The sequence below is a fragment of the Rhinatrema bivittatum genome, chromosome 3, assembly GCF_901001135.1.
Source record: "Rhinatrema bivittatum chromosome 3, aRhiBiv1.1, whole genome shotgun sequence".
In the NCBI taxonomy this organism is placed as follows: Eukaryota; Metazoa; Chordata; class Amphibia; order Gymnophiona; family Rhinatrematidae; genus Rhinatrema; species Rhinatrema bivittatum.
The window spans coordinates 36,261,005-36,283,753 of record NC_042617.1 but is presented as its reverse complement, the minus strand read 5'-3'; the positions used below and the strand labels follow the sequence as shown (position 1 = coordinate 36,283,753).

The 22,749-nt window shown below is 42.7% G+C and overlaps 1 protein-coding gene across 3 annotated transcripts in view; it reads right to left on the bottom strand.

Moving 5' to 3' along the window:
- SUSD4 (sushi domain containing 4) overlaps positions 1-22,749 on the bottom strand; it is a 154,540-nt gene that overhangs the window by 46,245 nt on the left and 85,546 nt on the right. For 2 of the 3 annotated variants that reach the window (XM_029593107.1, XM_029593109.1), the window contains exons 3-4: positions 4,812-5,024; positions 1,796-1,876 (exon numbers count right to left, since the gene is read on the bottom strand). In XM_029593107.1, coding sequence (XP_029448967.1) covers positions 1,796-1,876; positions 4,812-5,024 — 294 coding nt within the window. The remainder of the gene's footprint in view (positions 1-1,795; positions 1,877-4,811; positions 5,025-22,749) is intronic. The other variant, XM_029593110.1, reaches the window with a different exon arrangement.

The window sequence follows — 22,749 nt, the reverse complement described above, 5'->3', positions numbered from 1 at the left end:
CCCTGCCCATACTGATGAGGAATGAGCAGCTTTCTGCTGGCTTTGTGACACACCTTCCGGGATCTTGCAACACACTAGTATGTCCTGACACACCTATTGAGAACCACTGCTATAAAGGATAGTCAAACACGCACCGAAGCGTGCAAAAACACCACTGGGGCTACCACGCAGTGCGCAGGAAAACGTTTAACAATGGGACCTAACTCACCCAGGCTGCTCAACCCGCCAGTCTGCCCAGACCCCTTAACCTCCATGGGAGCGGGAACGGCACGCCAAGCATGGAGACCGGAAGAACTACAAAACTCCTCTACACTGTCTGACGATTTTTTTTTTTTAAACTTACCTGATCTCAGCCCTTCCCGGCTGAGTACAGAGACAGTCTCCGGCTGCAGGGGGAGAGGGCATCTGCCATCACCGCCGCACTCTGCTTTCTGCACCCGCTACCTTTAAGCTGTACAACCAGCTAAATCCACGCCGCAAAAAACATCTACCAGACCAAGGTACACCTCTGAAGGACCACGGAAATCACCTCAGGAATTCTCAACTGGGGGAGGGACCAACTGGTATCACTGCAGGAGAGTGGGACTATTTATTTATTTATTTTTAGATCTGCTCTGAAATTTGAAGCAATCCCCATAGGGAGATGCACGTCCACCATTTGCTGGAGACAGAGAATACTGGTGAGCTGATGTTGCAGCAGGAGTACATATATATATTGAGACATCAGTTTGCGCTGTCTCTATCTGCTGGCAGAGGTGCATAACCCACTGGGTACTGAGTCCATCTGTCTACATGCTAGGAAATAAGGAATAGCCACTGCTTGTTACCAGCATTAGTACCTTGGGATCTATTTAATGTTTGGGTTCTTTCCAGCACTTATGACTTGGGTTGGCACTGTTGGAAACAGGATACTGGACTTGATGGATTCTTGGACTGACCCGGTATGGCATATCTTATGTTCTTATACCCTGCCCCTGGTGGGTTGGGCTCTGCTGGTGGCATGCAAATCTTGCTGTCCTGCTCCTGCTGGCCAGCAGGTTGGGTTTCACCGGCAGCACAAGACCTACTCTCCCTCCTGTCACTGGTAGGTTGGGCTCCACCAGTAGTGCATGGGGCCTCCTCCTTTTTTGGTTGCCGGGGGGGGGTGGGGTGGGGTGGAAACATCGCTGACATTTAGCTAAACATATAATGTGGTGGCAAGGTGAGGTGACCAACCAGCCTTTTGGGGGGGGGGAGGGGGCATTTTTTGCTGCTCCAAAATTTTTCCACCCGAGGCGGCTGCCTCACCCTGCCTCATTACAGAAGTGCCCTGACCGAGAGAGAAGCAGCCTCTTGGGGATACTGGGAGGTGCAGCAATTCCAAGCAGCATTCTTTGGATCTGAGAGGCATTCGAGTATGTCTCAGGCAGATTATGGCTCTGAATGTAATGTATATACTGTGTTTACACCTTGGTGGGAGTTGAAGCTAATGTATGATCTTCAGAAGTGCAGTGGATTAAACGACAGAGTGCATTGGATTCTTCCGTGGGTAATTTGGCCTGGCTGAAAATGATCTAGCTAGCTAGAAATGCGTGTGGGCTTTCATAGGAAATGTACCTTTAACTGGGTTAAAGAGAGACGATTCCAGGGGCATGTGTATAATCGCTGGAGTAAAGCAGTGCTCATACATTTTCATTTCTTCAAAATGTATGCACATCATTTTGCCACCCTCCCAACTGGTCCCCCTGCACAAATAACAGGTGCAAACATAAACATGTATTTTATACTAGCTAATTTTGAAAAAGAAATGACTTACGTGTTTCAAAATTAGCTACAGGGTGCAGAGGAAGAAACGTGCACATGTGCTTTGCAAGCAGGCAGCCCAGGTATTCATATCCTGCCATTTCAGGAAAGGAAAATAAAATCTATAGAAAAAATTATGCAGGCAAAATCTGCCACAAACAGCACTGCATGACTTTATCCCAAAAGTGCTAAATTTAAGAATCTGGCAAAAGTTTCACAGTGCTTTTTACCCAAGGTTCTGATTATCTATTGTTTTTTCTGTGGTTTTCTTTTTTTTTTTATTTTGAGGAATATATTTCACTAGCACATTGTGTCACATGGGCATCTAACTTACAGTTTGCAAGATGCAGGTCTACTCACTACCACTTTTAATCAAGGTCCCTGATTTTCTCCCATCACCTCTTGGCATAAACTTCAGCAAGGGGTGAAGAATTCCCTGGCACATATTTTTGTTTCTAGACTGCAGCGATTCTGCATCGCAAAAGTGCATATATTAGCTTTAGACCATGTAGTCATAAGAGTAATTATGAAACCAGTGGAAAAGGAATTACCTTATTTGCTGACCTTTATTTCTAATATTCAAGTGGACTGACCTCGTTACTTCATTCATTTCTGGAGAAGATAATACTGTTTGCGATTTGCTAGGGCAGGGCTTCCCAAACCTGTCCTGGGAATCCCCATAACCAGCCTGGTTTTCAGGATATCCACAATGAATGTGACGAGGTAAATTTGCACAGACAATGTTAACAATACTGTAGATTTATCTCATGCATATTCATAACGGCCATCCTGAAAACCCGACTGTAGAGTCCCCAGGTCAGGTTTGGGAAACCTTCCGCTAGTGTAATCCTATTTCTCTCCTCGAGAAACCTATATGGAATGACTTAACGATGAGCAGGGTCGCCTGCCTTACGTGGCTGCAGAAATATCTGAACGTGCGGAAGAGAGGCCTGTCAAGATTCAGTGGGGACATATTTCTACACAGTGCTATGTATCGCACACAAGGATCATCATCATTTCAACATCAAAAACAAAATTTCTCACTTTCTAACACACTGTCGAAGGAATGACAAATTTACAGCTATTCTGAAAAATAAATTTGTGGATAATCACTTTGCAAGCAAATATACTCCAGTCAATTACTACTTACAAAGCTTATTCCAACACCCTGATGAATTTCAAACAGGATACGTGCAAGAATTATTTATCGATTAATCCCTCGAGAGGCACAGAACTGAACAAGAAAGACATCTTGCAGTGAGCAATTGCAGGTAGGACCATCAGGGTGGCAGCGCAACAATAAAGTTTCTAGGACTGGCTGGACAAGATCGCTCTCCCTTGGCAAACATGATAAGGCAGGGAGGAGGCGTTTAATTTGACAGGCAGAGAGTCAGGAGTACATTTGCATGCAGATTTGCTTGAGCTGCTCTCACTCTGCTCAGCTGAGCGCACGCTGCTAATATCTCTGGATAAATACCACACTCACATGCCAATGCAGGAAGAAACGCGGGAGAGCGGGTGCTCCGTGTTGAGCGCCCGCTCTCCTGACGCGTGCCCAGCCACCTCTCCTGGGCGCGCAATTCAGTATTTAAATGAAGTGGTGTGCTAATAAGGAGGCGCTAGGAACAATAGCTGGTTTAAAACATACTGGTTTAAAAATCACTCCACAAATTACCAAAACAAATCTTCGATCTAACAACACTTCTTGTCTAAAAATTCCTCCCATCAAAGATGCTCGACTATCAACTACAGGAAACAGAGCATTCTCCATTGCTTCCCCCCAAAAAATGGAACTCTCTACCGCCTTATTTAAGAACTCAATCTAACATGAAAAAGTTCAAGAAGGACCTAAAAACTTTCCTCTTTCGTACAGTCTACATCAATGATCATCTATATCAACAATCCATCTACAATCATTTCAACCTTTCAAACCCAAACAAGAAAGAAACAGTAACTACAGCTGGCATCAACCTTAAGTATTACAATTTCAGAATTTAATAAGAAATAATGATAGAAGCCCTCCTTTAAGATGAATTAATGCTATTATTGTAACTTTCCTTTTTGCATCTTTCCCTTCTCCCCCTCTTTCACCCCACCATCTTCCTCTACCTACCATTTCACTATTGTTATTGTTTTTTCTTGCAACTATGTATAATTTATCTGATTTTTGTTTGATTTTGTAAACCACAGAAACATAGAAATGACGGCAGAAGAAGACCAAACGGCCCATCCAGTCTGCCCAGCAAGCTACGCACTTTATCCTTTTTTTTTTTCCTTCCCTTTTCTCTCTCACACCTGTTACTCTTGGCTTCTAGCACCCTCCAGCCCTATTCCCCCTCCACCCCACCACCAATGATGGCTAAACTGAATGACGGTATATAAAAACGAATAAATAAATAAAATAAATAAATAGCGCGTCCCTAGTGCCTCCTTATTAGCGGTAGAGGTGGCTGTCAGCAGGTCCGACAACCAACTTTCTATTTTACCGGCCTCAGGTTAGGAAAACGGACACCGTAAAACTGAGCATCTGTTTTGCTGACCAGCGGGCAGATTTCTTCCTACCTTTTTTCCTACTTTTTTTTTTTTTTAAGTTTTGGTTCCTCCGACTTAATATCGCTAGGATATTAAGTCGGAGGGTGTGCAGGTGTTAATTTCTGAGCATAAAATGTGTGGCTTGGCCACACATGTTACTTTCAGTATCCCGGGGACTAACTAATAGCCTCATCAATATGCATTTGCATGTGATGAGCGCTATTAGTTTTCGGGGGGGTGTTGGCTGTGCATTTTCGACACGCTAAACCCCTTACTGTACAAAGGGGTAATAGATGCGCGTCGAAAACGCGCGGCCAATCGCATGCTAAACGGTGCGCTCGGCCAAGCACACTGTACTGTATCGGCCTATCAGAAAGGAGGGGATGTGGCTCGGAAACGTGTTCCATTCTCTCACGCTGTACATGCAACCACAACCGGAAAACCTCTCTCACGGCTGCCTTCCAGCGCAGTATGAACAGAGTTTAAAACGGACTCACCTTCTTGCAGGCACACGGGTTTATCGCTGGGTGTCCAGCCCAGGGAGCCGTTGACATCTCTCACACACTGTTGCTTGAAAGTGCCCCTCAGTTTATATCCTTCTTGGCAGAGGAATCGGACTGTGGCGTTTTCAAAGAAAACCCCCTTGCTGGGCTTCCTGTATCCATTCTCCGGTACCCCGGGGTCAGCACAGGAGGTCGAGTTATCAAACCCTAAAATTCACACAGATTGAAAGAGAGACGCGTTAGTGAGAAAATTTATGGGGAAACTTCCTTCCTACCCAACTCACGTGTCAGGGCGTCGAGAGAAAGAAAAGCCACAAGCAGGGTGCAGAAGACCATCCATTCCATACTGACACCTGCCTGGCTTGCTGACAAAAAAGTAACAGCGTGGCATCTTTATGTAACTGAACCCATTTCCAGTGATCCTATACAATGCCACCCTCTCTACTTAAGAACAGATTGTGATGTAGTCCCCCGTCCCCCCCCTATAAAATAGGGGAATTAAGGTTCTTTCCCATTGCGTTGGAAGATATACCGGTACACAGTGTTTGGAAAACAGGCAGCCAGACTCTAATCAGCATTCTCAGGCCCTGGAGTTTCAAGGAAATTCTTTACTCAAAATAAACTTTAAAAAAAAAAAAAAAAAATGTGGCAGATGGTGAATTTAGATCAGGGGATATCAATCACAACAAATTTGTTCCGTACACAGAAGATGCACATTAAACATTTGTACACCGCTCCAAGAAGCCACCCTAGCCAATCTTCAGCGATCTGGATAGCTCATGAACAGAAGCATCTTAAAATGTGTCCAAGGAAAATCGAGGCTTATGTCACACACTGCTTATGTCATAACTGCTGTGAAATCTCTTTGACAATCGATGCATCTCTTAACTGTCCCCGATCAAATGTCTCTCAAGCTGATACTTCCAATGGTGATTTCCTCTGCTGCCTCGTCTCCGAAAGATCCCACTACCTGGAGATCCTTGCCCTCCCATTACTTTTACACTGCCAGCCACAGGAATGACTCCTCCTCTCCTCCTTGCACTGGATGGGCGCTCTGCTAGTCAGACAGGGTTAGTGGACTCCTTTTTTTCACCACCTTCATTCACGGCATTGTTTTAGTCTTCTACGGCACCGCTTCAGGCCATTTCCAGACACCTCTCCTATACCTTACAGGGTTTTCTCATCTACCTTTCTCTGGTACAAGGTGCAGTCCTCACCTGTGCGGGCGATTCAGGATGCAAATGAGGTGGTGCGGTAGAAACAGGCAAAAGGAGGCACTAGGGACACTAGCGCGTGCCTAGCGCCTCCTTTTAGCCCAGAGCGGCGGCTGTCAGCGGGTTTGACAGCCGACGCTCAATTTTGCCGGCATCGGTTCTCGAGCCCGCCGACAGCCACGGGCTCGGAAACCGAACGCCGGCAAAATTGAGCATCCGGTTTTCGACCCGACAGCCGCCGGCCCATTTAAAAAAAAATTTTTTTTCACTTATTTTTACCCTTCGGGACCTCCAACTTAATATCGCCATGATATTAAGTCGGAGGGTGCACAGAAAAGCAGTTTTTACTGCTTTTCTGTGCACTTTCCCGGTGCCGGCAGAAACTAATTACTTAAAGTAAAATGTGCGGCTTGGCTGCACATTTTACTTTTTGTATCGCGCGGGAATACCTAATTAGGTGCCGCGGGTTGGACGCATGTTTTCCGCCCCTTACTGAATAAGGGGTATGGGAAAACGCGCGTCCAAGAGCAGGTTAACAGTGCGCTCTGTTGGAGAACACTGTACTGTATCGGCCTGTCAGATAGGAGAGATTCTGTCTCCTTCTACCAGATGACTCATCTCTCTACCATCAGGGGCGCCACCTCACTCCTTTTGTTGTTTCGTACCTGGAATGAACCATTATGGTCTGTGTGCTAGGGACGGTAACACTAGTTGGGAGCCTTCTAAGGTTCCCCTGCAGTGAGCATGAATAAGATAATAGATTTCTCTAGTCTGCTTATTTTCTTTTCCTGTTGCGATGCTACAGAGCCTACTTGATCTCTCTTTACCTTCACCCATCCAACTAAGGATCATCTGTGCCTGTCCCAGGCTTTCTTGAATTCTGATATTGTATTTACCTCCATTACTTCCACTGGGAGGCTGTTCCATGTCTCCACCACCCTTCCCTATGGCAAAATATTTCTCTCTTACTCCTCAGTCTGCCCTCTTTGAGCCTCGTAATCATAACCTGTTGTTCTTTAGCTCCCATTTCACTAGAAAATGTTAAGTCTCTTGTGCATTATTTATACCTCTGGGCTATCTGAATACTTCTTTTATACCCCACCCCCATTTCTCTAGGGTATGCATATGTAAGTCCTTGTGTAGGTCTCAAAGGGTGCAGAAAACATGTGCTGTGTGCAATTTCCATCTGATCAGTTTCTTGAACAATGCCAGAAACCTTTTTTTTTTTTTTGCTTAAATTACCTTCCAGTTATGTGATGTACACACATTTTCCCTATATCGGTCCACAAAGAAATGGTGTGAAAGCAAGCAGCAAAGTTTGAACTCTTCTCTCATGCTCTCTTTATATTACCATTTTTCTTTTTTTGAATCAGTGACCGAATGCTTTACTCGTCAGTGATTTTTTTTTCTCCCTAACTTTTCTGCTGCATGACCTGTACCGTTAGCGCCTGCATTGCTCTTTGGTTCCTAAAAGTTGTTGCTGTCTGTGAATTCGAACGCACAAGGCTACCTATTTAGAAAATGTTTTCATCTGCTCAGATGTTTCTCGCTTAGTCACATCTTCCCCTCTCCGGCCTGCCTACCCTGTTCCAGATGCACTCCCAGATCTCATGATTTATTTATAAAATTCTTACAACCCACTTGTTCCTGGGGTAGTTCACAGCGGGTTATTCAAGTACAAAACTATAAAGGATGAGAAACAACAACAGAAACATAATTAAAAAAAAACATTTTTAAAGAGCAAAAAGCCTGAATTACTGAAATGCCTGCCTTTTTGAAAGCGCTCATAGAAGAGACCACATATCACCAATCCTCAAAGACCTGCACTGGCTGCCAATTCACTACAGAATCATATATAAGTCCATAACCACTATTTTCAAAGCTATACATCAACACTCTCAGCTCAACCTTCAAATTCCTCTCAAAAAATTTACGTCCAACAGACCAATCAGAGAGTCCTATAGAGAAACCCTACAAGTACCACACTCCAAATCCATGAGGCACATAACCACCAGAGACAGAGCTTTCTCCACTGCAGGACCAACACTGTGGAATTCCATCCCACCAGATTTGCGACAGGAACCCTGCCTGCCCACATTTAGGAAAAGACTCAAAACGTGGCTATTCATGAAAGCCTTTCCCGAACTAAACTGAACCTATTCCATTATTAACTAGGCGCTCAGACTTTGCCTTAATCATGGTAATTAATATCCCTACCTCACAAGGACAATTCATTAATGCTTTAAGCACATTGACTGGCATTTACGTTCTCTCTATTTAATCCCCTGCTTCTTTTCTATGCTCCAAGTTGTATTACTCCCTTGTTTTATTGTAACTGCATACCTTAGCCTTCTCTTGTTTAATGTTTTATTACTATTATTATTATTATTATTAGGATAAATGTTATTTTTTACCTTTTTTGTTACCTATCCTCTTGTTAATTGTAAACCGACATGATGCGATATTTATTGCGAATGCCGGTATAGAAAAACTTAAAATAAATAAATAAAATAAGATCCAAGGGTGAATTGCCTCAGGTAACCAGTTCCAGAGTCTTGGGCCTGCTACAGAGAACACACGATTTCCTGTAATTTCCAGTCTAGCTATTTTTACTGTAGGAACTTCTAGCAAACTTTTGTCCTTGGAGCGCAGTTGACGTGTTGGTTTATAAACTCTGAATATGGATGCCAGCTAGGAATTTGAATCATTATGTAACAGTTTATAGATCATGCTCAGCACTTTAGATTTAGATCTCAAGGCTATCGGAAGCCAGCGTAGACTAATGAGTATTAGAGTTATGTGTTCTTTTATTTTTCTACCAGTTAAGCATTCCTGCTGCCGCATTTTGCATTAATTGTAGTGGTCTTATGGTAGACAGAGAGATAAAGCGAATTACAGTAGTCCAAGGCAGTTAAAACCAGTGCCTTGCAGTACTGATCTAAAGTCTGATTCTTCCAGGAAAGGTTTAATGGTAAAATCCTTCCATTCTGCAGTGCAAAGTTCTAGGAACTATTTTGGTCCTGGAGAAAATAAAATGGATCTCTTTTGGGAGACAATGAGGATAACTTTTAAAGAACTGCGCAAAAGCCCGTATGTACACCTAGATATGGCCATGTTCAGATCTACCTTAGTAGTTTATAATCTGTGCATATCTTTTTTTTTTTTTTTTTTTTATACCGACATTCGATCTGAGATATCACATTGGTTTACATTCAGGTACTGTAGGTATTTCCCTATCCCCAGAGGGCTTTACAATCTAATTTTTGTACCTGAGGCAATATATGCATGACTTATAAAATATGTATAAATCTACACTGCAACATTCGTATGTATGTATAGAAACATACTATACATAACTTGGAAAGATACATTTAAAAAAAAAAAAAAAGGTGCTACTTATCTGGCTAAGATAGTCGGATAAATTTCAAAAAGCGCTACTTATCCGGCTAAGGGCCTCATTTTCCAATATCGCATTGGTATCGCATGCGATAGCAAAAAGGGGCGTACCCTATGCTAATATGCATGTGTATCGCAAATTGTGATAACAGCTATGCAACACGCTCTTAGTGCAAGCTGCGCTATTAACCCAATTTGGGCTACATTGCCAGTATATATTGCAGTTCATGATGTTTCCAGACAGCCTGTTTCAGTATGCTGTAGGGAGAGAGAGAGAGAGAGAGAGAGAGAGAGAGAGAGAGACTTGCTATAGTGCCTCCTCCCTAGACAGGTATTTGTATCCCTATGGGAGGCCCACCTAGTAACTCGAGGTGGGGATTAGATAAGAGTGTAGGGGGTTGGGGGCCACTTTGACATTCAACATGAGACGTACGAACAGAACAGTGGTCTCTTGTGAAGATTTGATGACCTACGGAGTGAGGAAACTCACTCCAAGATGAGATTTGGGTAAGGTTCTCTCCACCTAGCTTGATGTTACCCAGGTAGAGAGTCCCTCAAGCTAGGTGGAGAGAACCTTGCCCAAATCTCATCTTGGAGTGAGTTTCCTCACTCCGTAGGTCATCAAATCTTCACAAGAGACCATTGTTCTGTTCGTACGTCTCACGTTGAATGTCAAAGTGGCCCCCAACCCCCTACACTCATACCTAAACCCCACCTCGAGTTACTAGGTGGGCCTCCCATAGGGATACAAATACCTGTCTAGGGAGGAGGCACTATAGCAAGTCTCTCTCTCTCTCTCTCTCTCTCTCTCTCTCACACAGCCTGCAGCATACTGAAACAGGCTGTCGTGAACCACAATAAACTTTTACCAGCCTCTAGCGCACAACATAATGCAAATGAAAGAGGTGTAGCTATTGGCCGCAGTAGGAGCCGCGCTAACACTGCGGCTGTTTCACGGCACACGATAACTCTTTCCTACTTTACATATACTCCCGCCCCCTGAATACAAAATTAAAAATTTGCATTCGCAAATCGCGTTAACGGCTGTTAGCGCGATTTGCGGAATTATCACCCGCGGTAATTCCTTGGAAAATGACCCCCTAAGTGCCAGTGAACCACTGAATGCGTACCTGATGCAAAAAACGCATGTATTTTTCTAATCTATTTTTAAATTATACACTTGGATAATTTGCGAGCGAAAATTAGTTAGAACTTAACTGTGTATGTCTCTGTTTACACATGCAAGTCAGAAAAGTTTCTAACGTGTAAAGGAAATTAACCAGTACTCCTATTCCTCCACCAGTTTACCCAGGCCATCTCCAAGACATCGAGACCTTCCTGGTTCTTCAGCCTGAATTCTCCCCAGTTTACCCAGTCCTGCTACCTAGCTAATAATACCTTAGAAACAAATTTGATGGCACTTATGTAAGATAATTAGCAGGTGTAAAATTATACATGTTAAGTTGCCAAATCTACACGTTAAGGCTCTCTTAAAATATCAATTTATGCATGTACATGTTGGCTCTGCCCTGGAATACCCCTAGACCGCCCCTTTTTTGCACCTATCTATTTGCGCACAAGCCCTTCTTTACGTATGATGTTTACATAATAGCATGTACATGAGTACATGCTATTTACGCATATAAAAGCATAAGAATAACCTAAGGATGTTTCTATATGCCAAGTTTCAAGACCACACATGGTTTCCTGCTTGGTCTCCTCTGAAGAAGAGACCCATGTAGGTTTTTGAAAACTCCTGCACAAAATTGTCTTTGGATTATTCTTATGTGAAGCCGATAGAGAGGATGAACAGCTTGAAAAGAATCCTAAAAGAAAAAAATTAAAAAAATTCTATGCTGTTCTTTTTTACAATAGGTTTCAAAAGAAGTTGTAATATAACATAACATCAGTAATTTCTAAGATCACTATGAAAACAATTCTTCAAGGAGGTACCCTAGAAAGCAAATACTCCAACTAGGTAAGGTAAACATATCCATTTCAAGGAAAAGGTTTTCATTTTGTAAGTCAAGTAAAATAATAATTGGAAAAAAAATGCCATACGTTTCTTACAAATAATAAAAAAAAATCCATGACTCCTACTAATATACAAACAAAAACTAAACTGGAACCAGGAAGAAGCCAAATGTCTCCTTTCTGAATCTGTTACGGTTGGTTATTTGAATTACATACCATTTACGATAGTGCTGGAGAATAAGAACATAAGAAATTTCCTTGCTGGGTCAGACCAAGGGTCCATCAAGCCCAGCATCCTGTTTCCAAGAGTGGCCAATCCAGGCCACAAGAACCTGGCAAGTACCCAAAACTAAGTCTATCCCATGCTACTGATGCAATTAATAGCAGTGGCTATTCCCTAAGTAAACTTGATTAATAGCCGTTAATGGACTTCTCCTCCAAGAACGTATCCAAACCTTTTTTGAACCCAGCTACACTAACTGCACTAACCACATCCTCTGGCAACAAATTCCAGAGCTTTATTGTGCATTGCGTGAAAAAGAATTTTCTCCGATTAGTCTTAAATGTGCTACTTGCTAACTTAATCTGATTGTATTCAAACTGGTTATTAAAGTTCTAGTTCTGCAGACAAAATATTATATAGTTTTACAGCTGTGAAATTCTGTCACTGACAATTAAATTAAATTAAATTAGCTGGAAGTTTCTTAAATCAGCTGGAAGTTTCTTTCATGTTCAGTATACCACATGTTCTTGGTATTCCTACCAATTGTCTAATTGTTCAGTGTTTCTACATGTTTTATTATATCACATGTTTCATTGTATCCGCCCCATGGCGACCATTCAGTTTTGATGTAAATCGGTGCGATATGTATACTTTACAGGAACATCGGTATAGAAAAGTTGAAAATAAATAAATAAATAAATGAGTATCGTATTCCTGACTAAATTCATGCACTTTACAGATTCTTTTTTTTAAAGCATACAAAAATGAGATTTGAAATACTAACAGATGAACCAATTTTATTTTGCAGAATTTCCTTCCTCCAAATCTGCCTTCGGTTGCATTAAAGTCTAATCAGACTGTATAAAAGAGTTGGGAGGGAGAGGGAGGATAAGAAAGCCTCAGAGAATGCTTGCACGGTGAGCAATGTGGATTTTCAACCGTCTACAAATATGCACATAATTTCATTACAAATGTATGTGCACCAAATAAAAGGGTGTTCTGGGGGTGCATTAAAGATTTAGGCTCATTTTAATTGAAAGTTCAATGTCTTGTGGGCATGAAAGGCATGCCAATTATACACATAAACGAGTGCCCCGTTTTGCTACGGGTGAAGTTATGCAGGTATATTTAGTTACATAGCAACCTGATCCTCAGAGTCATTTGTGAGTGCATCTTATATTTGAAAGTCTGGTTGGTTTTTTGTGTGCGCACCTGAAATAACATGCATAACTCTGCAGTTAGCACACTACTGATAAACTACCCTGATGAGCATATAGGTCTCAGAAGAAAGGGTATGAAACAGAGAGCACAGATACAGAACAAGGCTATGGAGAACATGGGCATGAGAAGGCAAAGGCATCAGAGAATAGGGGCATGAGAGAGGCTGAAGCATCCCGCAACACAGGCCCTGAAGAAAACAAAACTGTAGACGCAGGCGCCCAAACAGCAAGAGCATGGTGGAGAGAGGGCATGAAAGTGCACAGAGGGAGACAGGCGTCAGAGAGAATAGGCATGAGAGAAAGCAGGAATCAGGTGTAGGCAAAGGTGCATGCAGCACAGGTTAGAGTATCAGGGAACACAGGCACAGGAAAGTGCAAGCATCAGAAAACATAGGCATGGTAGACTGCAGCTACAGGGTATAGTGCAGGCATTGGACAGCATCAGCACAGCAGAGTGCAGACATGGGAAGAGTACTTGCTCAGTGAGACTGTCATTCCAAATGTTGGATGTTGGCCCCCCCTCAAAATAAAAAAAACTGTCATAACCTAAACTTGCATTATCATCAAAAGTTCACTTTAAAAAAAAAAAAAAGCCATATTAAGGTTCCATATTCAGAGGGTTTGTCTGGCTAAGTTTAGCACTGAACTGGACACATGCCGGGATTTAAAATTCCCACCAGTCTGACCGCCTGTGCAATAGCTGGAAAACATGTTATGCAACTACAAACGTATCTGGCTAATATGTCAGGGCGGTCCTGGGGCAGAGCACTGGAACCAGCAAATCAGCCAGATAACACAGGTTTTTGCCATTATCTGGCTAAGGCAGGGAGATAACTTTAGGGGAGCTGATATGTTTAGCCAGATAACCTTATCTGGCTATATCAGCTAAGGTATATCCAGATAAATTTATTTGGCTAATTTACCTGCCACCCTGAGGCTGAATATGGATCTCAGTCTCAAGCAAAAGTTCCTAATTCCATTTGTGTTTTTGCTTGTGCAGCTTTTTATTTATTTTTTTTAATAAAGATTTAGTGTCTGAAGAAATGTAAAAATGCGGGGCTAAACATGCACACAGTTAATCAGTTCCAGATGTTTTTGGGGTTTTTTTTTTCAGATTTTACTAGTGCAGAACTGTTTTGAGAAATATCTAAGCAGACTGGTATGCATATTCACGGGTCTCTGATTTGCAATTTTGTGGTAAATACTTTGATATTTATCCCTGCAACTAAGCTTGTTTTTGCATGTTTTCATACTTTTCGAATAAAAGTTTCAATTTGCCAGTTGCACAAGCAAAGCAGATGCTTCTTCATTTAACTAGTATATCTTCATCTTAATAACACTCTTCCCCCCCCCTCAAAAAAAAAAAAAAAAAAAAAAAAAGGAGGACACAAATGTACATTTCCAATTTTCACTATATTTTAGAGTGGGATTAGCAATTCCCAGCACACGTGCCAGAAACCGTCTAGGCTGGCATATAACTCCCTCTGGAATTCCAGCACCGCAAGCTGTTTCAAAACCTGCAGGCTGGCTGTTCGTGAGACGCAAGAGCAGCATAGCCTACCTACCCGCTTTGAAACCGCCCGCGGCTCCAGCACTTGGGAGATAGCAGCATGTCAGAAGCAGTGGACTTGAGAGTAGAATAGCTGCTTCTGAGGGACTACACTTTGGGTAGCTGATTCTTGGCAGAGGACTTCTCCCCATGGCACAACATGGCAATTAGCGATGTTGCTTTTTAGAGGGGGTATTCGGGAAAAAAAAGCTTGCTGATCCTATTTTAAACTTAAAAAAAAGAAAAGATACAACTCTACTTATGGTAAACTCAAAATATGTTTATTTAGTTACTCCAAAATGACTTCCTGTCTGCCTTAGGACTGTGAGCCAGGTAGGAGCACCGAAGTGCATGCTCCCTCCACCTCCTAGTTGCTACCGCTGCAGTAGATCTCCTAATCTTCTCCTCCCTCCCACCCACTGATGCTGCCCCAGGCGGAGAACAGACCTGCTGGCTCCTGTAACCTGCACTGCAGCACCTGCATGTGACAGCAGGCAGGCAGGCAGGCAGATCGTACAACTGATCTGATGGGAAGTGAGAGAAGCGGCTGCAGCTGCATGGAGAAGGGATGCAACAGAGCAGCAGAGAGCAGGAAGAAACTGAAATGAAAAGATGCAAAATTTGTGTGTTGAATCGTTAAACGTATCATTCGTTTAGGGGGTAGTTTTCAAACTATGCATTTTGGGACAAAAGCCGCAGTTAGAAAGTAACTTCCCCCAAGTTTCAAAGCAGAAAAGTATACAAAGTACTTTCATTTTAAATAGGGTACCAGGGCTTAATTTGTAGACAAAAAGGAAGTGGAACTGTGGGGACGGGGAGGGAGCAGAACTGGAGCCAGGGCCCGGAGTGACCTGGGGGAGGAGCCAAGTTTGATCTCTCTCTCTCTCTCACACACACACACATGAAAATCTTCAGAGGGGGCCTTGGGGGGCCAGAAATGATCCAGCCACCACCATCTCTGCCCCATTTCTGCAAAGAGTAGGAACTGATTTTACAGCACCAGCTCTGCTCCCTTTCTGTGAGGAGCCAGAACTCATTTACCACCGCTGGCTCTATCCACCCTCTCTCCGTGGGTCCTTGAAAACAGGTGGCAGAACACTATTCTGGATTGTTCTGCCAGAAATTAAGCCCTGGGTAACAGACACATAAATAACTAGCACACGCTTGAAACTTATGAGTGGTAGTGCTTATCAGTGCCAGGGTGGAAACTTTAACAGGCAACTATTGCTCATAATTTTCAAACTTTTGCTAATTCAACCCCTTTTTGTATCTATGTTTCGCTCTGCAGCCTTTGCTTCAGTTTCACCCCCTCTCCTCCTTTTCCCTACAGAAGAAAAGGAAAGGGGGAACAACAGGAGGAAAGGTGCTGGATTAGGGAGCAGAGTGGCTGTTCTGTTCTCCGTCTGCTCCAGGCTCACCTTTCTCTCTTGCTCTTCCCTGCAGGCTGCCTGAAGAGGAAGTGCTGCTCTGCCTCTTAAATCTGAAAAGAAGTGGTGAAACTGCGTTCCAGGCCAGTTTCCCCACAAACAGGCCGATACAGTAAAATGCGCGGGGGAGCCGGCGCTCCGAGGCGAGCGCCCGCTCTCCCGACGCGCGCCCAGGCCACTCTCCTGGGCGCGCGATCGAGTATTCAAATGAGGGCCCGCGGTAATAAGGAGGCGCTAGGGACACTAGCGCTTCCCTAGCGCCTCCTTATTGGCAGAAGCGGCGGCTGTCAGCAGATTTGACAGCCGACGCTTAATTTTACCGGCGTCGGTTCTCGAACCCGCTGACAGCCACAGGTTCTGTATACGGACGCCGGCAAAATTGAGTGTCTGTCTTCCAACCCGCGAGCCACGGGCTGATTTTTTTTTTATTTTTGGGGCCTCCGACTTAATATCGCTATGATATTAAGTCGGAGGGTGTACAGAAAAGCAGTTTTTTCTGCTTTTCTGTACACTTTCCTGGTGCCTGCCGAAATTAACTCCTGCCTTTGTGCAGGCATTAATTTCTGAGAGTAAAATGTGCGGCTTGGCTACACAATTTACTTTCTGTATGGCATGGGAATAACTAATAGGCTCATCAACATGCATACTGTATAAGGGGTATAATAGCTCATCGAAAACGTGCGTCCAGATGGGGGTTAACGGTGCGCTCGGCCTGAATGCACCGTACTATATCGGCCCGAAATTAAGCCCTGGTAGGTACAAGGTGTTGGCAGACATTTGCACCCACCCCTTCTGGTACATTTCTCATGGAAAATAATGCATGAAGAATAATGTAAGCTGTGAGTGTTTTTCTCCCCCCCCCCCCAACACCAAACTCCCACCTGCCAAAGCATGCCCCCAGAAACACTTTGCCATAAATGTGGTTGCTGTAAATATGGTTGAAAGTATGCAGGTGAATTGATATTTACATGTCTGAAGGGCTTTTAAATCTATCCTCTAAATGTGAATGTAGTGGCAGTTAGAAACTGAACTGCTTAAAGGCAGGAAAACCCAAGCCTTTGGGGAGGTGACCGGGATTCTGCTATGGAGAGATTCCTATACTTAGATAGGGAAACCCATGCTAAGGGGTTGAGGGTGGAAAACCCCAATGAAGAGACTGAGAGAGCAACACCAGGAGGCGCCAGTGCTTGTGCCTGTGGATAAACGTAAACTGGTGGATTACAGAGCTCCTCCTGGATTTTCATACGGCATTTGACAAAGTCACCCATGAGAGACTCATCAGGAAATTACAAAGTCATGGGATTGGAGGCAGTGTCCTATTCTGAAGTTTTAACTGATTAGGAGAGAGAGGGCAGGACTAAATGGTCAGTTGTCCCACTGGAGAAAAGTCATTAGTGAAGTGCCACAGGGATCTGTGCTAGGACCTATGCTCTTTAATGTATTCATAAATGATCTGGAAAAGGGAGCAACGAGTGAGGTGATTAAATTTGCAGATGATACAAAATGATTCAAAGTTGTTAAAACATGAGCAGATGGTGAAGAACTGCAGGGCAACCTTGTGAGACTAGGATACTGGGCATCTGAATGGCGGATGAAATTTAACGAGGGCAAATGCAAAGTGATGAGTGTACCTGAGCCTGAAAACCAACATGGAGAAAGGAAACTGACCCAGAATCCTCTGCTCTCTTAGTCTATGTGAGCCTGACCTGCAAGAATTCCCGGAACATCTGGACAGGCAGTCGAAGCTGGCTCCTTACAGAGATGCCTAATTATAGGGTCACACAAAGCAGAAGCCAACGGAGGGAACTTCAGGCTATACTGTCACAATGGAACACACTTTCTCAGGGGTTTCTATGAACACAACTTCAGATGTGTTAATTGTCCTGACCAGTAAGATTCTAACAGAACAGAGGACTATCTAAAGAGTGATGGTAAATGGGCCCCACCTTGGAGAAATACTCAGGGGTAAGCTAGGGATGATCTTATCATGCTGTTGACATGACAACCTATGTAAATTATCCTCAAGGTAGTCACACTCTCTAGAATCTTCTAACCCAGTACAATATTGTATGTTATCTATAAAAGAAGGATCACTTCCTGTATACAATGAGATGCTGGTAGTCAGTTTGTCAGAAACATGGCATCAGCATCTCCCAAAAATACTTATATTGATCAATAAAAAATTATATTTTCTACAAAAATCTAAGTGTTCTTGTATCCCTGGATATATAAGCCTCATAAAAAAATGGCGTGGCGCCGAACAAAAATGATGAGCATTAGGGAAATTTAATCCCAACTACAGGTTCACGATGCTGGTTTCTGTGTTGGGAGATGCCACCCACAAAAAGGTTCTTGAAGTCCTCGTAGACAATACATTGAAATCCTAAGCTCAGTTTGCAGCAGTGGTCAAAAAAGCAAATAGAATGTTGGAATGATCTGAAAAAGAATGGAGAATAACACGCAGAATACTGCAATACCTCTATTGCTCCATAGTGTGATGCACCTTTACCATTGTGTGCAGACCTGGTCGTTCCATCTCAAAAAAGTCAAAGTGGAACTAGAAAAGGTGCAGAGAAGGGCAACAATAAGAAAGGGGATGGAGCAGCTCCCCTAAGAAGAAAGACATAACATCCCATTCACTAGCCTTTTCATCTTGGAGAAAAGGCTAGTGAATGGGAATATTACTGAGGTTTATAAAATGATGCGTGGGGTGGAGCAGGTAAATAGGGAATGATTATTTACCCTTTCAAGTATTTTTATTTTATTTACAAACATCTGATGTGCCGCCATTTCTTAAGGCAGAGTCAAGGCAGATTACAATCGAGTTTATGATTGGAGTTACAGTTACATTTGCAATGAGCACAGGGTACACAGAGGTACAGCTAGACTAAAAATTGTCTTTGGGATGTAGCAGAATGTGTCATAAATCACCAATCTGCTTGATAGATTAGAGAGTAAAGGTAGAGATAAGCATAAAGTGTAGATGTATAAACATATGGTAGGGACTTGGCTAGGAGGAGAAGAGTCATTCATTAAGCAGTCTAGCATGGCTGATAATATGGTCTCTCCATCGAGAGCTCCGATATTGAAGAAAGGGAAGTCAGCCATGGAATCTAGAGGAAGGCCTGGCCAAATAGCTAAGCCTCGACTTGCTTCCGGAAAGTGAGGTAACAACAGAGCGGTAGCTAAACTATGGCCAATATGGCCTCGGCCATAGGTGCTATCAACCAGGGGCACCATCTCTCTCCCAATTTGGTTGAAGAGCTGCCTCCCTTCCAAGAATTGCTGTGCCTGCTCCTGGTGTCCCACCTACCATCTGGGCTTTCCCTGAAATGGGGGGAAGGAGGTCCAAATTGGAACAAAATAAATCATCAATGCTGCTGCCCAGCTCAAAGAAAGCTTTGCAGACCCTTCCTCTATCTCCCCCTCTTGCTCCCCCACTCCCAGCAGTCATGAGAACTGTAGCCCATGCAGCTACAACAAGCAGCATTGGCCTTCTACACTCCCTGCCCCAGCGCGGCCCGTGGAGCCACAAGAAGCAGCATCAGCCTCCCATCCAAGCAGTCATGAGCAGCACAGACTGCAAAGCTGAAAGAAACCGCATTGGCCTTCAACTCACCTCCACCCCCGCCCAGATAGTTAGAAGCAGGGGGCCATGGAACCACATGAAGCAGCAATGGCCTTTTACCTCTCTTTCCTGCCTCAGCAGTCAGGAGGAGTATGGCCTACATAACTGCAAGTAGCACTGGCCTCCCCAACCACCCAACAGTTAGAAGGAGCATTGCCCGTGAAGATGAAAGAAGCAGCATCAGCCTCCCCTTCCCATGATTATGAGCAAGAGCAGCAGGGCCCAGAGATTAGGAGAAAAGGGAAGAATCTTGTGGCTATGTAAGCTGAATGAAGGAGGTGGCTGCTCTTGTTGCTGCTGTCCCTTGTTCTTCCAGAGGTGCAAAAAAAGTGAAAGAGCACGTGAGACAGAGGTATATGTGTGTATAATTGAGTATGTGTGACAGAGGCTGTGTGTGAGTGTGTGTGTATATGACTGAGCATGAGAGAGTGTGTGTGATCATGAGAGATGGAGTGTATGTGTGCATAACTGAGTATGTGCGACAGAGGCTGTGTGTGTGTGTGTGTGTATATGACTGAGCATGAGAGAGTGTGTGTGATCATGAGAGATGGAGTGTATGTGTGTGTGATTGAGTATAAGAGTATATCTGGACATGTATATGATTAAAATAAAAACAAATATGAACTACATCAGTATATGAACAAGGTTTTGCAAAACAGTTAATAGAATAGAGGTGTCAGAAACCCTGATAGTGTACCCTAATAAAATATATGGGCCACCCGGTCTTATCTATCATTCACCTCTTCAAAGTGTGTTTTTTGTAAAAAAATTTTAAGCATATAAAAAGATCAACAGTCAATATAGCAATTATAATGAATCCAAGTTATTGTCAAAAGGACCCATCAATGGCAGTGGTTTCGTCAACAAAGCACTTCCCTAGGGGCTAATTGTAACCAAAGACCGTTGTCTGTAAACAATATAAATGTTCAGTTAGTATATTTATAACCATAAAGTGAATTCAAATACTTATCTTAATCAACCTATGGCACCTTGTCACATACGGACTAACTCATCTCACTTAACTTCATGGCAGAAAACTGGAACTGAATGTCTTGAATGACTGGAGTCAATCAGATGATGTATAAATGTCGGACTGATCTAACAAACTTGTGATGACGCTGATCATTCCAAAGTAAACCAATCAGAAACACGAGAACAGAGAAAGTAGTGCTTGAATACAATCCAATGAAAGACGAAAGTCTTGAATCATAGTTGAAAGTGGAGCATCTGCAAAAAATTATAGGATAACTGTAAAATCTAACTCAGAATTCAAACCAAAAGGTGTCAGTGTATTGAAATAATAAATCCAACGTTATTCCAAACGTAAAAGTGTCAGATTGAAATCTCCTCCTCTCCAGTCAGGTCCGCGTTGTACAAGAACACAAAAACTGAGATCAGAAAAGAATGAGAAAATTCTTCACAATGTGTAACCAATGGATGTAGATGTAGAGAGAGATTAGATTGATGTTAGATCATTGTGAATTTGAGAGTCCTTTTGGTCTTACCGAAATAGCTCATCTCACAGGGACACTGAATAAGGTAAATAACCCTTGTTGATAAACAGCTGGTGTGATGTTTTAAAATAATAGAGCGGTTGGCAGATTTCACATAAACGAAAGAAATGCACATAGATACTTGATATACCGTGCAAGATCCACGTGGCTGATGAGAGCCAGATGTAGCTACAGGAGCTGTCAATCTAGTGATATCTGAATGAACCAAAGCGTCTCTTAGACTGACCCCCACGTCTATAAATAAATCGTGGCAGTGCCTGAAAAACCGAATATAATTGTAGGATATGCTTCAGTATAGACTGTCGAATCAGGCCGGCGTCTGCAGAGAATGAAAGCACACAAGTTAATTGGTCCTGATATGTGGTGTCAGACCTAGGAAGGAAAAGCCATTCTCAGTGGCTGTATTTGGCACGTAGAAAAGTTCTCTGTATACATGCTCGTGGATATCCACGGGCAATAAAAGGATCTTTTAATGCTAGAGCTTGAGTCTGGTAATCTACAACAGAGGAACATAGTCTCCTTAGATGGAAAAATTGGCTGATAGGTACACTCTCTTTCAAAGCACGAGGATGGGCGCTGGTGAAATATAAAAGTGTGTTAGATGTTACTGGCTTACAATACAAAAAAGTAGTAAATCCACTCATGTTTTGTGATAATAATAACTAGTAAAGAAATTTGCTTAGATTGAAAATCTAAGCAGTGAAACAAGATTGGGTACCTTTTCATAAGATGAATATATTGATATATCGTTTCCATGTAATGATTTATTTCTAAAGGGAACAGAAGTTCAACCACTGGGATTCAAAAGTACCCATATATAAATTTGCCAAATCGGGAGCCATGATCACCCCCATAGCTGTCCCGCACACTTGTTGATAGAAGCATTGATCAAAGGCAAAAAAAAATGTTTGTAAGCACGATCCTTAACAAATCTATCAAAAATTGAGTGGGTATCCTCTGAGGACGCAGACATTTTTCCAAAAATCTTTCTGCCACCTGAATAGTTTCAATTTGGGGAATGCTCACGTAAAGTGCCTCAATATCCAAAGTCACCAAAAAAATCTCAGAAGTGTCTAGCTGTAATTGTTCCAGATGTAAAATCATATCTTGTGAATCTTTAATATATAATGGCAGGCATGGCCCAAAGGAGCCAAGAAAAAATCCACGAAACGAGAGAGGGGTTCCAATAATGAATCTCTACCCAAAACAGACAGACGACCAGGAGGGTCAACCAATCTTTTGTGAATTTTCAGAAGAGTGTAAAAAACTGGAATTTTTTGATTCGATTGTTGCAAAACAATGGCTTTTTTTTTTTTTGTGAGAAACCCACTTTGTGAAGCTGCTGACACAAGATCTTCTATTTGAACCTTTAGTGAATCAGAAGGACTCTCAAAGTCAGAATTATGGAACATGGATCTAATCTGTCTCTACATCAGATCAGTGAAGAATTTTCTCATTCATTTTCTGATATCAGATTTTGTGTTCTTGAACAACCCAGACCCGACTGGCAAGGAGGAGATTTCAATCTGACACTTTTATGTTTGGAACAGCGTTAGATTTATTATTTGAATACACTGACACCTTTTGGTTTGAATTCTGAGTTAGATTTTACAGTTTTCTTATAATGTTTTTGCAGATGTTCCACTTTCAACTATGATTCAAGACTTTCATCTTTCATTGGATTGTATGCAAGCATTACGCTCTCTCATCTCATGTTTCTGATTGGTTTACTTTGGAATGATCAGCGTCATCGCACGTTTGTTATGTCAGTTTGATGTTTAAAATCA